At 43.1% G+C, this 15000-nt stretch overlaps 1 protein-coding gene across 1 annotated transcript in view; it reads right to left on the bottom strand.

The window, feature by feature from the left end:
- The window catches only part of LOC117487108 (attractin-like protein 1), a gene marked incomplete in the record, with an annotated part of 280186 nt that overhangs the window by 215963 nt on the left and 49223 nt on the right, over nt 1-15000 (bottom strand). The window contains 5 exon segments of the mRNA XM_034135755.1: nt 5298-5452; nt 7259-7442; nt 9966-10212; nt 11437-11524; nt 12474-12648. Of these exon segments, the coding sequence (XP_033991646.1) occupies nt 5298-5452; nt 7259-7442; nt 9966-10212; nt 11437-11524; nt 12474-12648 (849 nt within the window).

Below are 15000 nucleotides of genomic sequence, written 5' to 3'. Positions count from 1 at the left end.
ACCACGTTCATCTCTAAACACTCAAATGTGAAGCTACAGTACGGCGAGCTAACCTGCTAGCCTAGCTTAGCATAGGACTGAAGAGAGGGAAATCAGCATCTGTTTAAAAATACATTTTCTTCAAACAGGAATATCAAACTTTCTGTTCGACGATGGAGATGAGCTCTTAGCTATATATCATGTCATAGCATCTATCCTCTTTTTCAGATTAATGTATGTTTACGCATGTTCGTTGCTCAATAAAGAAATGTAATAATAAAAGAGGGGAGGGGGATATTTACCTGATGTCACTAAATCCAACTCTCCATGTAAGTGCAGGGTTATCATTTACATTTGTAATTTTTTTAAGGCTAATAATAATTTCCTGTTACAGTCTTTTATTTTGAACTCCAAGATCACGTCTCGTTGTGCTGTTCACGCGTGAGTTAGAGAGAAGACAGTGAGACGCACGGACACTTTACAGCTCCGTTAGTTAAAGTGTATACTTATTAAAGTTATAAGCACTCAAGAATACTTCCCTCAGTTTCAGAGCAAGCAGCTAACGAGGTTTGTTGTTGTGTTTGTATTTATTTAAGTCATCTCACATGGTTTTTATGTTATTGTGTGTGTAACATGGTCGATGTTTTATCGTTTATGTGTGTTTATGTTCACGATGGATATTAAAGAGGAACAAACCCGTAACGATGAAGCCACTTGTGTCTGCTGTGCTTCGAGTTAAGCTAAGCTAGCAAAGCACAGCCTGAAAGACTGTACTGAGGGAAACAAAACACCACGCCTCATTTCTACTTTACTCCATCAGTATCACTCTGGATGACATGTTAATACGACTGACCTTTAACCCCTGCTATGGATGAACTCATTACTATCCCCCCCCCTTTCTGTCCTCTACCGCTTCTTAAAACAAGCGCTCCCAATTAGCACCGCGCTTAACGAGGTCGTTAGCAACCTGCCGTCCCCGAGTCCCCGCCTCCACATTTACATTTAGGGGACACTCATCTGGGTAAATGGCGCGCACACACACACACACACACACACACACACACACACACACACACACACACACACACACACACACACACACACACACACACACACACACACACACACACACACACACACACACACACACACACACACACACACACACACACACACACACACACACACACACACACACACACACACACACACACACACACACACGTATATATGGATATAATAAGAGCACGTAGGGTGCATTAAAACCTCGTAAAGTCTGAACAGTGAGACACACGGAGCTGATGGCTTCAGTGTGACTACAGAGAAGGAGCTTTATGGTGATATGGAGGCTTTTATGAAGTCATCTCACAGACTATCGTCCCTATCTTCTTCACATCACCATGAATTATCGTCAAAACGTTGTGATAATGAGTTCTCTGGATAGAATTAAGAGTGGAGTTTAATTGTGGGTCACCATCCTCTGCTATAATGTTCAAAAAGCTCTTTGTTTTTCTCATACTGCCTGTGCTGCAGCACCTCTTTTCACCCTCTGTCTGAAACCAGAGCCCAGTCTGCTCTGATTGGTTAGCTGGTCGGCTCTGTTGTGATTGGTCAACCGCTTAGAGATGTCCCGCCCCTTAGCCTACAATGTGTTGGAGCGCTAGCCAATAGAAGCACGTGCGTTAAATGGGGATGTCACTGTGTTCTGAAATAAACAAAGGAGTCTAACGGAGGCGTTTCAGAAACACAGGGATTGTAACCTCTGCAGACCATTTACATGCACTAACACCTATAAAACACACAATACAGGAGAGGGAAAACCCCAAAAAGTGTGTTACAGCGATCGCCCATAGACCGCTAATCGTGCACATTTTCACTTTGAGTCGTGCAAACATCCCAGATAGTCCCATCAGGAGCCATGTCTCTCTACCTGTTAGTCTGTATTCATGAAATGAAGTCAATATGCGTTCAGAAAATAGTACAAAAAAGGCTAATAATCAGATTTATCTCATGCGTTGCATCCACTTCTGTCTGACACCAGATTTTGATTGAGATCTTGACGTTGCAGAGTGCTTAGAAAATGTCAAATGTCAACAAGTTACCTCTTAGTTTTGCCCTAAATGTCATGAACACACCATCCCTCTCTGTACTGTAACAAGCTCCTTGTTTCTACTCATGCTTCCTCTCCTTATCTCCTTTCCTATTTGTGTTTATTGACTAACTCTCTCCTCCCTCCAAGAAGAGACGTTTCTACTGGACGATAACGCCGTGCAGATCTGGGGCGAAGCCTGCGAGCTAGTTCAGGCAGTCAACTCGAGCACCAATGATACATTAAAGGTGGCTACACACCAACCCGATTTTGGGAGTCAGAGGCCGTCAGAGGCAGTCGGGCATTCGCGGCGCCCTACTCAGGTTGGTGTCCCGCACCGTCGTCTCTTTACGGCACCTTTTCACACCTCCCGATGCCTCAACATGTTGAATCGGCCGCGGGAGGTCAGAGAAAGTCGGCCCAAGCAATCACTCTGATTGGCTGTTCACACTACCGCTGCCTGCTGGTAAGGACAGTTATTGCCACTCGTCGACTGAAGTATTTGCGGTGTGTTCGTAGGCGGGCGGCGTAGCAGACGCAGGCGACCTAGCTGACGTAAAAGTCGGGACGCCTTCGGTACGCGTTCTTTGGTCTCAGGTGGGTGTGTAGCGGCCTTAACGCGTGACGCACCTCGTCCCTCTTACAACCAACCAAACACATTCTCCTAAACATGCTGCTCTATTTAAGCTGCCAGGTCTTCCTGCCTCTGCCTCGCTCATGCTGCTGCTGCCACTGCTGTGTTCACTTGCTACTGCTACGTTCATGTTGCTGCTGCTGTGTTTCATGTTGCTGCTGCTCGCCTGCCCCCCCCACCACCTCAGCTTCCACCCCAGCTTCCACCCCAGCTTCCACCCCAGCTTCCACCCCAGCTTCCACCTGTAGGCTCGGGGGATAGTTATCTAATCATCACTCAATGTTCTTTGTAAATCTGTGGAGTGATGAGGCCCGAGCCTAGACGCCAAACTCAAACTATATGCTGCTTCTAATAAACATATTAAGAAACACGTGAGTTGTCTGACTGAACTGAAGATACGAGCAGTAATGAATGGTATTTCTAAAGCAGAGTTGAGGGAGGTGTAAATAGACGGGGGTCTCTGTAAACACATGCTTTATTTTGTATTACCTCTGATTTCACCTTTTATTCAGCAGCTTACCGCCTGGCTTCATCCCAGCATTCCCTAAATCCCTCCTTCATTCCCTCTTTATTTCTCTCTCGCTGCGAGTCTCCCTCTCTCATCTCTTCTTATTGCTTCCTCACATTCACGGCTTCATCCCAGCACTATCTCCCCCCCCCCCCCCCTTTATAATGAAATGTACAGCAGGGAGTGACAAGGAGAGTCAAATAAATAAAGAGAGGGCAGTATCATGATAATACAGACAAATAAAATATATATGGAATTTCTTAAAGAAGGAAAGTTCCTGAAAAAACTAGTGAGTCGAGATTTTATTTGTATGTTTATACGTTCAGTAGATTTGTTTATACAAAATGTACTCAGATCTTGTACTTGAGTAAAAGTAGATGTATTCAGATCTTGAGTAAAAGTAGAAGTACTCAGACTTTGTACTTGAGTAAAAGTAGAAGTACTCAGATCTTGTACTTGAGTGAAAGTAGAAGTACTCAGATGTTGTACTTGAGTAAAAGTAGAAGTACTCAGATCTTGTACTTGAGTAAAAGTAGAAGTACTCAGATGTTGTACTTGAGTAAAGTAGAAGTACTCAGATCTTGTACTTGAGTAAAAGTAGAAGTACTCAGATCTTGTACTTGAGTAAAAGTAGAAGTACTCAGATGTTGTACTTGAGTAAAAGTAGAAGTACTCAGATCTTGTACTTGAGTAAAAGTAGAAGTACGCAGATCTTGTACTTGAGTAAAAGTAGAAGTACTCAGATCTTGTACTTGAGTAAAAGTAGAAGTACTCAGATCTTGTACTTGAGTAAAAGTAGAAGTACTCAGATCTTGTACTTTAGTAAAAGTAGAAGTACTCAGGTCTTGTACTTGAGTAAAAGTAGAAGTACCAGAGTGTAGGAATACTCTGTTACAGTAAAAGTCCTGCATTCAAAATGTTCCTCAAGTAAAAGTAGAAAAGTATTCTCATCAAAATATAGTGAAAGTAGCGACAGTAAAAGTAGTCATTGTGCAGATTGGTCCATTTCAGAATAATATATATGATATGTTTTATAATGATTGATCATGAAAGTGTTCTCAAAGCTGGTAAAGGTGCAGCTAGTTTGAATGACTTTGTATACTGCAGGGTAGCTTGTGGATTTACTCCAGGTGGAACTAAAGTCTGATTTAACACTTGATTATATTTCACACCATTCATCCACATCTGTAAAGTAACTAAAGGTATTAAATACATGTAGTGGAGTAAAAGTACACCATGTACCTCTGAACTGGAGTGGAGTAGACGTAGAAAGTAAGCAAGTACTTCAGTAAATATATTTAGTTATTTCCCACATCTGTAAATATGCCAGACACACATGTGCACGACAAAGTGTTACCCTAACCCTGATGGTGGGAAGGTTTGAAAAGTACTAGACTTTGCTTACCTTAAAAAAGTATTTGTTTTATTGAATTGTATTCCACAATAGTAGGGCAATATGTCTTCCTGTATAAACCTTGCTCCATAGCAATATAACCGGACATCTTCTTGCCAGATATTTTCTAGTTTTATAAATCCTGGGGACAATTCTCGATGATCTTGATGTCCCTTTGACATGTTTGAGTAGCCCAATGACTGGTAAGGCTGCAAAAGAAAGGCTAAACATTGCTTCTCAAGGAAAGTATCTCAGAATTGTACAGTATTTAGTAAATATACTTAGTTACTTTACACCACTTGGAATCAGGATTGTGCAGCAGCAGCTTTTTATGAAATATTATTCATGGTGCAAACTGTATGAAGTTCAACAACAACAACATAAGAAAGGAGAGTGTGTGAGTGTGTGAGGGGAAACGGGAGTGTGTGAGGATGCACAGACTGCGGGATACAGGTAGTACGGATGATTTAGGATCCCATTAAAGGACCCAGTGGCACCATAGAGCAGATGGCATGTTGGGGGGGGGGGGGGGGGGGGGGGGGGTGAGAGGGATTACAGCAACTCTTCACAGGAGAGGAACACAGGGAGGAGAGAGTGTGTGTGTGTGTGTGTGTGTGTGTGTGTGTGTGTGTGTGTGTGTGTGTGTGTGTGTGTGTGTGTGTGTGTGTGTGTGTGTGTGTGTAGGACTCCTCACCGATGTCGTACGCCAGGAAGTCTGCAGAGAAGCACTTTGCTCCGTTGCTCTGCGAGGTGTCGTTGTGAGTGTTTCCTCCGAAAACCAGAACGGTGCCGCTCAGAAGAACCGAGGAGTGAAGGTACCGAGACACACCGCTCTCCCCCAGGATCACCCTGCACGCACACACGCACACACACACACACACACACACACACACACACACACACACACACACACACACACACACACACACACACACACACACACACCACACACACACACACACACACACACACACACACACACACACACACACACACACACACACACACACACACACACACAGAAAGACAGATTAAGAACGTGATCATTTGTAAGGTATGTGTGTCCGTGGAGTCGTGTTATTGATGGCGTCTGTCTGCGACCTGTGGTGACTGCCCTTCATACCAACTGTTCCTACACACACACACACACACACACACACACACACACACACACACTGAGACACACACACACGCACACACTGAGACACACACACACACACACACAGAGAGAGAAACACTCATCACAGACGTAGTAGGGGGTCTCAGTCTGCACTGTGTGACCACGTTGAGGTCAGAGGTCAAATATTGATGACCAACTGTGGCTTCTTCAATTACTGCAAGACACACACTGCGCCCCTCACTGATGAACACACACTGGGAAAAATAAATATGCTGCAGTAACGATATCACGGGTAGAAAACACGGACAATTGCACATCTATTCTTTGATCAAGTTATCCTGAAAAAGGTCTTCAATTCATTCCTTTGTCCTTTCCAAAGTATCATCACGTTGTTTATATATTGCTAGATGCTTCCAGTGAGGCTCTGGAGTGATAGGAATGCCAACATGAAATAGTAAGATCATTGAATATGCAATAAAACAATGACAACATATTATAAGAATACCTTTTTCTGTATTGTGCAATTTGACTAAAAAGCAGCCTCCAAAAGCTTTATACTAAAACTGTCACATAACCTTCAAACTGTAACCATTAGATGACCCTTTCTTTATTAACCAATTAGTCAACTAGTAGACTCATTTGTAGCTGCATGAGTAACAACAGACTCGGAGCAAAGCGACATCCCTAAAGTTGTTGTTATTCCTTTAACTAAATCGCCTTTTTTAGAAACATTGACATGCGAAAAAGATGGCAAAAAGGTCCCAGCCCCTCGTTGTGGTTTTGCCTACAGGACTGATATGTGGTAGGTATATGTAGCGTAAGGAGATGCACAGAAAAGCCTCTTGGAGTTATATCGTAAACCCAACAGAAAGTCGGATATTCACATTTTGATTTGGTCAAGTGTTGGTGGATCTGCGAAGGCCCGTCCATCACTGCCTGCTGCTTTAATTTATATTTTTCATTTTGAGAAATAAATTGTCGAGTGAACCTTGATGTAAAGATTGATCTGGGAGTTTTTAAAGTACAGGCGGCATGTGAAGGACTGTTTTCTGAGTTTCCTGCTGACAGAGAGCTCTTATCGTCGGGGTGGACAGAATATCTGGAACACCCACAAATGTTTTTTCGTCTGGGAATCTGAAAAAGTCCACGAACTCAAACGACACCTGACTCCGACAGCAAATTCCATCTGGAAAGTGAGAGCTGTCGTGTGTGTGTGTGTGTGTGTGTGTGTGTGTGTGTGTGTGTGTGTGTGTGTGTGTGTGTGTGTGTGTGTGTGTGTTCGTGGAGGAATGATACAGCGTCCTCTTTCACCCTTCCATCTGCCGGGGGTCACCTGGGGTCAGACCTCCTGTCAGATCGCCTCCTCTTACTTTCCCCTCTTTAAGGTTACAGTACTTAACACTGGAGAGAAACTGAGTACATTTACTAAAGTATTGTTAAGTATAAGTAGTATGTCGTCTAAATTTGAGGTACGTGTTCTTTACTTTCTTTGCATGGCACTAAATACTAAACCACACACACACATGTCTCCTCACCAGGTTCTGGAGCGGACGTGGTACCGGTACATGTGGTCCACCGGGCCGAACTTGTTGTTGCTCAGAGTCTTGAACCCTCCGTGCAGAAACACACAGCCGCTGACCGGGTCCAACACACTGCTGTGGCCGGTACCCCCATGAACCACAGCGCCCTCTACAGGAAGCACCTGCCACGAGTTAGACCCTGAGAGAGACACACACACACACACACACACACACACACACACACACACACACACACACACACACACACACACACACACACACACACACACACACACACACACACACACACACACACACACACACACACACACACACACACACACACACACCCACACACACACACACACACACACACACACACACACACACACACACACACACACACACACACACACACACACCACACACACACACACACACACACACACACACACACACACACAGAGAGAGAGAGAGAGAGAGAGAGAACCATTAATGCAACACACTCATGCAGAGAGATCAGAGTTGATCAATGAAACAGAAAAGCATCTCGATGCTTTGGCAGCAGAGACTTCAGTGTCCTGCCAAACATCTGAGATGAGAGGAGGAGCCCAGCAATGAGAGTCCAGAGGAAATGAGACTTTATTAAGGAAGCCGAATGCATGCTGATCAATTCTGCTGCATAGATGATGGGATTACAGAAACAGATCTTTAGAATGAGGAGGAACCCGTTTGCATGACAAGAAATACCTCAATGCAAAGTGCAAGTGGGGAAGACAGAGGGACATTTGTAGAAAAAGGAATAGGCAATTGAAAAACTAAGATATATATAATAACGGCCATGGGTGCGTCTCACTTCGGTTATTTTTCATTTCCTCGCTCCTCGGTCTCGGTATCACCGGAAGTTGATTTGTCTGCGCCATCTTGAGTAGCGTCCCAGTGGCCTTATTTGTGCCGGAGGACCGAGGATCGAGGATCGAGGAGTGAGGACGGAGGAGAGATAATCGAAGAACTACCAGACCATCCTCCGGTGAAATCCTCATACACTCGCCCCGCCCCCTTACTGTGTATCGCTCACTGATTGGACGATGCAGCGCATGCACTGATCTGGCTGCTGTCAGACGATCAGCTGTGCGGCGTCATCACAAACGGACGTCGCTTCACGTGACGCTCTGGAGGAAACGACGTCCCATTGCTCTTAAAACTCATTTCCCTGCTTCTCGTGGTGTCCTTGCGTCTCTCCATGGTTCCCTGGTGGGAGGGACTAGTCGCAGGGAAGCGACGCAAGTGAGGGACGCAAGGAATCAATTTAACCGAAGTGAAACGCACCCATTGTCTTTGCTCGGTTGATGTTAGCTAATGCCACATGTTTCATCATTAGAAAAGCAATACATCAGAAGTCCTTTAGTGGCCTTGCAGCGGGGACATCAGAGAGGCACAGCATGAGCAGAGCAAAGACAACACATGTAATTATGACAAAAGGAAGAAGACGGTCAGGAACAGAGAACCAGATAGAAAGTGTGAACTATGAAAGAGACAGAAGGTCCGCTCTCTCTCCTCTCAGTTCTGTGAACCTCTCAGAGCGGCCATTACATCCTTTTACTCATCATTCACACTCCACTTCACTTCTCCTCTTTTCAGCGTGAACTGACTTAGTCGCTAATGAAGCTCAGAGGAGACGCTGTGACAATGTGAGGAAGAGGAGACGCTGTGACAATGTGAGGAAGAGGAGACGCTGTGACAATGTGAGGAAGAGGAGACGCTGTGACAATGTGAGGAGGAGGAGGAGGAGGAGGAGGAGGAGGAGGAGGAGGAGGAGAAAGATGGAGGGAGGAATGAGGGGAAAGTAGGAGAGATTCTGTTTGAATTCAGCAGGTGAACCTGTGTGTTCATCAAACAGTGTGTGTGAGCTTCACTGTGTATTAAACTCAAACGGAGCATTTCCTCTCAGCTCAGATTTAATCTCTGCTTCTTCAAACTGTGGTCTGTGCTCATGTGTTTCAGCGTTGCTGTAGAGGCTGAATCTGATCAATGAAAGGCAGGTTTTCATATCAATAAAATCAGTTTTGAGCCTAAATATCTTCTTGTCTGAGGTCACACTGTTCTGTTGTCTTGCATAAAACACTGACGTTTGATACTCAAATTAGATTACATTTTAAACTACTCATTGTAATGGATTACATGTTTAAGTAATGGTCCCTTTCCTGTGTGTGGTTTTACCATCTGCAGAAACTCTTATTGTGGCTTTTGGTTTACGGCTGTGTGACACTGCCCTCTAGTGGCTGAATCAGGTAAACAAACAATCTAACACATTGTTAAATGGAAATGGCTGTAATAGTTTCTTAAAAGTATGTATTCCTGGTATTCTAATATTTGTTGTTGTTGCAAATGGAGCTGATGTGAAAAGTCAAACCTGATCTCACAATTAAATATTATAACATATTATTTTACGTCCATGTAAGGAATATGAAACATGTTGTGCAATACCACAGCTCGTGTGCAAAATACACTAATATGCAATTTATAATTTTGCTATTTTTAAAATATATATTTACAATTTCCTACCAGCTCCTCTTCTCTTCAAAACGTTTAAAATACTGCTACTTTCTTCATTATTTTCCACAGTGTATTTATTACTTTTTATCTTCATTACTGAGTGTTTAGGATCAATCACTCCAGAAAGAGAAATCCCTGACAGCTGATTGGTCGGTGCTTCACTTACGGATGTTGTACTCCTGCACCTTGTTGACGTAGCTGTAGACGGACGAGTATCCGAAGAAGACGAGCATCACCTGTTCTCCGTCTCTCAGCTCCACCAGGTGAGCGCTGTGACCTTCCACCCCGAAGGGAGGGGGCGGGGCCGGTTTCTGTGGCGACCAGGTACGCCTCGGGATGTTAAAAACCCAAAGCTCGTCCGTCACGTTCGCCGACTTCGACTCCAGCTTCCCGCCAAACATGTAGATGTCATCCTAAGAAACGAAAGGGGGTTTGGTCATTTACAAAGTAGATGTTAAAGGTCCCATGTCATGCTTTTCTGGTTATTACCCGTCCCCTTGTGTGTTCTGTAGCTTCTGCATGTAAACGGTCTGCAGAGTCACAAACCCTCAAAGTACACCCTGTAGCGAGTAAAACTCTAACACAGAAAAGACCCGTCTATGCTGCCCCAGAACGCCTCGTTGGACATTTCTCTTTTTCCATTGTTTTCTTTTTGGGTATAGTGACGTAACGTAACGTAACAGACTTCCTCACACACACACACTCAAACTTTTCTCCGCCTGAGACGGCGGGACGCTGCGGGTGTGTGTGTGTGCTCGGGCTGATTTCGGGCTGGGTTTCGCTGTGTCTCGCAGACGGCCACTGGGCTCACAGGGAGGGGGGGGGGGGGGCAGGAGCTCCAACAAGCCGTTTAGGACAGAGAGTGAATACACATACTATACAGAGATGCTGTATGAGAAACCAATGTGAGTTTGGAACATTGCACAATATAAATCTATTCTAGTAGACCTCAACAATGGAATTATGATCAGTAGAAATGGCCATGACATGGGACCTTTAAGTATCAGAAGAATATAACGGTATCTTTGCATGTGTTTTGTGCCATATCTCAGCCCATACAACTTAATCTACTGCAGTTTATTGAATCTGAATTTAATGATGGTTTGAGGATAGTCCCTATTTGTGCCAAAAAACGTCTAAGTTACACTTAAAACAACATGAATTGTGCATAATTTGCAGAAACTCTCCACCCCTTCTCGAGGTTAGATTTTCTTCGAATTAAAACCGATGACATGAGGAGATTGAGGACTGACATTGATGTGAACGGCACAGAAAGCTTGCTGCATCCCTAGCTGTGACATGAAGTGCTCCTCTACTGTATAAAGGGGTGGAGCTAGGTTACTAAAATGCTTTATCATCTATTTTACTCTCAAAGAGACTATAATTTACAATATCAACATCATGCTGTACTGAAGAAGACTGAAAACCCACTAGTGAGACATTAACGCTACATCATGTGTGTGTGTGTGTGTGTGTGTGTGTGTGTGTGTGTGTGTGTGTGTGTGTGTGTGTGTGTGTGTGTGTGTGTGTGTGTGTGTGTGTCTGTGTGTCTGTGTGTGTGTGTGTGTGTGTGTGTGTGTGTGTGTGTGTGTGTGTGTGTGTGTGTGTGTGTTGTGTGTGTGTGTGTGTGTGTGTACCTGGTGAAGAACCAGAGAGTGACCGTATCTGTAGAGAGGACCGCTGCTGACGGGAACCACATCCCACGTACTGCTCTCTAAATTATAACTGTACACAGAAAATAAAAACACTGTAAGACATAGAGACACTACATACTGATATACACCTGAACATCAGCAGGAGAGGACTCTTTAAAGTAGAGACACTACATACTGATATACACCTGAACATCAGCAGGAGAGGACTCTTTAAAGTAGAGACACGACATACTGATATACACCTGAACATCAGCAGGAGAGGACTCTTTAAAGTAGAGACACTACATACTGATATACACCTGAACATCAGCAGGAGAGGACTCTTTAAAGTAGAGACACGACATACTGATATACACCTGAACATCAGCAGGAGAGGACTCTTTAAAGTAGAGACACTACATACTGATATACACCTGAAAATCAGCAGGAGAGGACTCTTTAAAGTAGAGACACTACATACTGATATACACCTGAACATCAGCAGGAGAGGACTCTTTAAAGTAGAGACACTACATACTGATATACACCTGAACATCAGCAGGAGAGGACTCTTTAAAGTAGAGACACGACATACTGATATACACCTGAACATCAGCAGGAGAGGACTCTTTAAAGTAGAGACACTACATACTGATATACACCTGAACATCAGCAGGAGAGGACTCTTTAAAGTAGAGACACTACATACTGATATACACCTGAACATCAGCAGGAGAGGACTCTTTAAAGTAGAGACTCTACATGCTGATATACACCTGAACATCAGCAGGAGAGGACTCTTTAAAGTAGAGACTCTACATGCTGATATACACCTGAACATCAGCAGGAGAGGACTCTTTAAAGTAGAGACACTACATACTGATATACACCTGAACATCAGCAGGAGAGGACTCTTTAAAGTAGAGACTCTACATGCTGATATACACCTGAACATCAGCAGGAGAGGACTCTTTAAAGTAGAGACACTACATACTGATATACACCTGAACATCAGCAGGAGAGGACTCTTTAAAGCTTACTTGAGCACCATGTGGTAGTTGGAGTAGTTGAAGGAGTATCCTCCCACCACCCACATCAGTCCTGAGTGAACCAGAGCTTGATGAGAGGCTCGACCCAAAGACTGAGCTGAAGGTTTGACGCTGGGCATTACCCAGAATGCCTCAGTGGAGGGAACGGACAGAGAGCAATCTGGACCTGAGAGAGAGAGACAATCAGAGACACTTCAGTTTATTTAAATAGGCTCTTTAAAACCACAAATCATATGAAGAGTCCGCTGCCAAGTTGTACAATCAGTCAATTATATATTAATCAAAACACCTGAACTTTTGAAAGAACATCCATAACATTCATCTGTTTGCAACTTACAAATTATTTATCTAATATATCATATTCCAATTACTTGTATATAGACTCTCCTTGCACTATTTATATCCTATTTTCTTTGTATTTAATTGCACTATTATCTGTTGTATTGTGTTGCACTGTTGGAGGAGCCTGTGACCTCAGATGTTCATTGACATATCTACACTGTAGCTAATGTACAAATGACAATAACAGCCTTGAATCTTGAATTAATTGCACTATAAACACCGAAGCAGATTCCTTTCCTGTGTATTTGCGAACGTACTTGGCAATAAAACTGATTCTGATTATTTGTCTGATTCTGATTCTGCCAAGTTGGACGATCAGAACACAGATTCATATGTTTTTCACACAATGTTTTCATGATAAAGATGATCAGAAGACATCATCAGCAGAGCGACAAATAAGCCCCTCTATAAAGAGGTAAAGAGGCTAAAATCATCTGGGTTTGATTGGGAATGTTGGGCTGGTTAATGATTCAGTAAGTTGGAAATGAGAAACACTAGACAGTAGGATGCAAACTGCTTTCAAATACATGTTTCAGAGTGAATAGTAGAAAGTGGCTAAAATGTTTCTACTTGTGTTTACACCATACATCCAGCAGGGGGCAGTGTTTTATCATAATCTAACATCCCTGGACTGAATGTAATATTAATAATAAAGAATAACATTGGTGAGGTTTTCAAAGCAATTACACATTGATTGTTGCATTGATTTGAAATATCACTAAAGTTACAATATTAATGTGTGTGTTTGGCACCAAGTCTCTGATCTATGGTCCAAAAGAATAAAACATTATTATCATTGCTTTCAACAAATAAGACAATCACTGAGGTAATTGGCAGCACCTGCATTGCATTCATTGTGTATTTGAATGGCAAATATTCTCAGATTTGATCGTTTTGCTGGAAGAAATAAACTAGTGTAGTATCAGATATTATCAGGGGCGCCGCCAGGGATTTTGGGTTCCATGAAAAGATATCACATTGGTTACTTAAACATTTTTTTCTTAATGTTCTAAAATGGTTTGGGCCCCTGTCAGTCACGGGCCCTTAGAATCGTCATAACTTTTCACCCCCTTACGGCGCCCCTGGATATTATTACCCTGTGGATCGTAAAGCTGCTGCGAGAGCACACTGTTTACAAATGCAACATAAATGGAAATAATAAAGCTGTGGTTATTGAGAGCCAAGGGGCCAGATTCATATTGTTTCATGTAATAAAATAATATTGGATCGGGGAAAATAATGTTGAGCATAAACAGGGAAGCGGCTGCTGTTGTGCTTTAATATCTCCTCTTGTACTTCCCTTCACATTTTAATAATGGAGAGAACATAAAAAAGATCCTGTTTTAGTCAGAGATATTATGGATACTTATTTTATTAATAAATATAACAGCATTGGTCTTATTCGTAGTGAGTCATTTTCCGAAGGTGCAACACAACAAATGGAATATATTTAGCATATATTTGGTGATTTGCAGCCGAAACGACATCCCTAACCATCTTCAAACTTAATTCATTTTAAATTGTTTTACGTCTAGACATGTACAGGTTCCAGCGGTTCCCAACATGTGGGCCGCGGCCCCCTAGTGGTCCGCAAAGGCATTGCAAGTGGGTCGCCAAATAATTTGCAAAACATCATGATTTGTGTGGAAACATTTCATTATTACGATTTCTTTTTTTTTAACCTCTATTCCTTTCTCTTTCTTGATCCTCCTTAGTAACGGTCATTACAGTCTTTGACAGCGGTCTGTACTACTGGATTAACAACGAGTCACATGTTCTGAATTTAATCAGAATCGAGTATTCAACTAAACCGTGTTTGTTACTGATGACCAGCTCCTTTTTAATTGAAATAAAAAGTAATCTGAGACCTTTATTTAGCCTCCGTATTGTTTCTGGTTGAATGTGGGCCGCGAAAAACATTTAGATTCTTAACTGGGCCATGAGATGAAAAAGGTTGGGAACCGCTGCCATATGGTGCGTTTCCACTACACGGCCTCGCTCGGCCCCGCTCGGTATGGCTGGGCCTCGTTAGGACTGGCTCACTTTATGGCGCATTTCCATTACAGTTTAGGAACTGGGGTAGTATCTATAGTAACGCAGTGTAGGCGGAGCCGTGACGTGATCTTCAGAGAACCACAGAAAAACAACACAGCCGTTAGCTGTTAGCACTCAGAGC

Source organism: Trematomus bernacchii, unplaced genomic scaffold (genome assembly GCF_902827165.1).
Source record: "Trematomus bernacchii unplaced genomic scaffold, fTreBer1.1, whole genome shotgun sequence".
NCBI lineage: Eukaryota > Metazoa > Chordata > Actinopteri > Perciformes > Nototheniidae > Trematomus > Trematomus bernacchii.
Note: the sequence above shows the minus strand (reverse complement) of the source record. Positions and strands in the feature narration are given on the sequence as shown.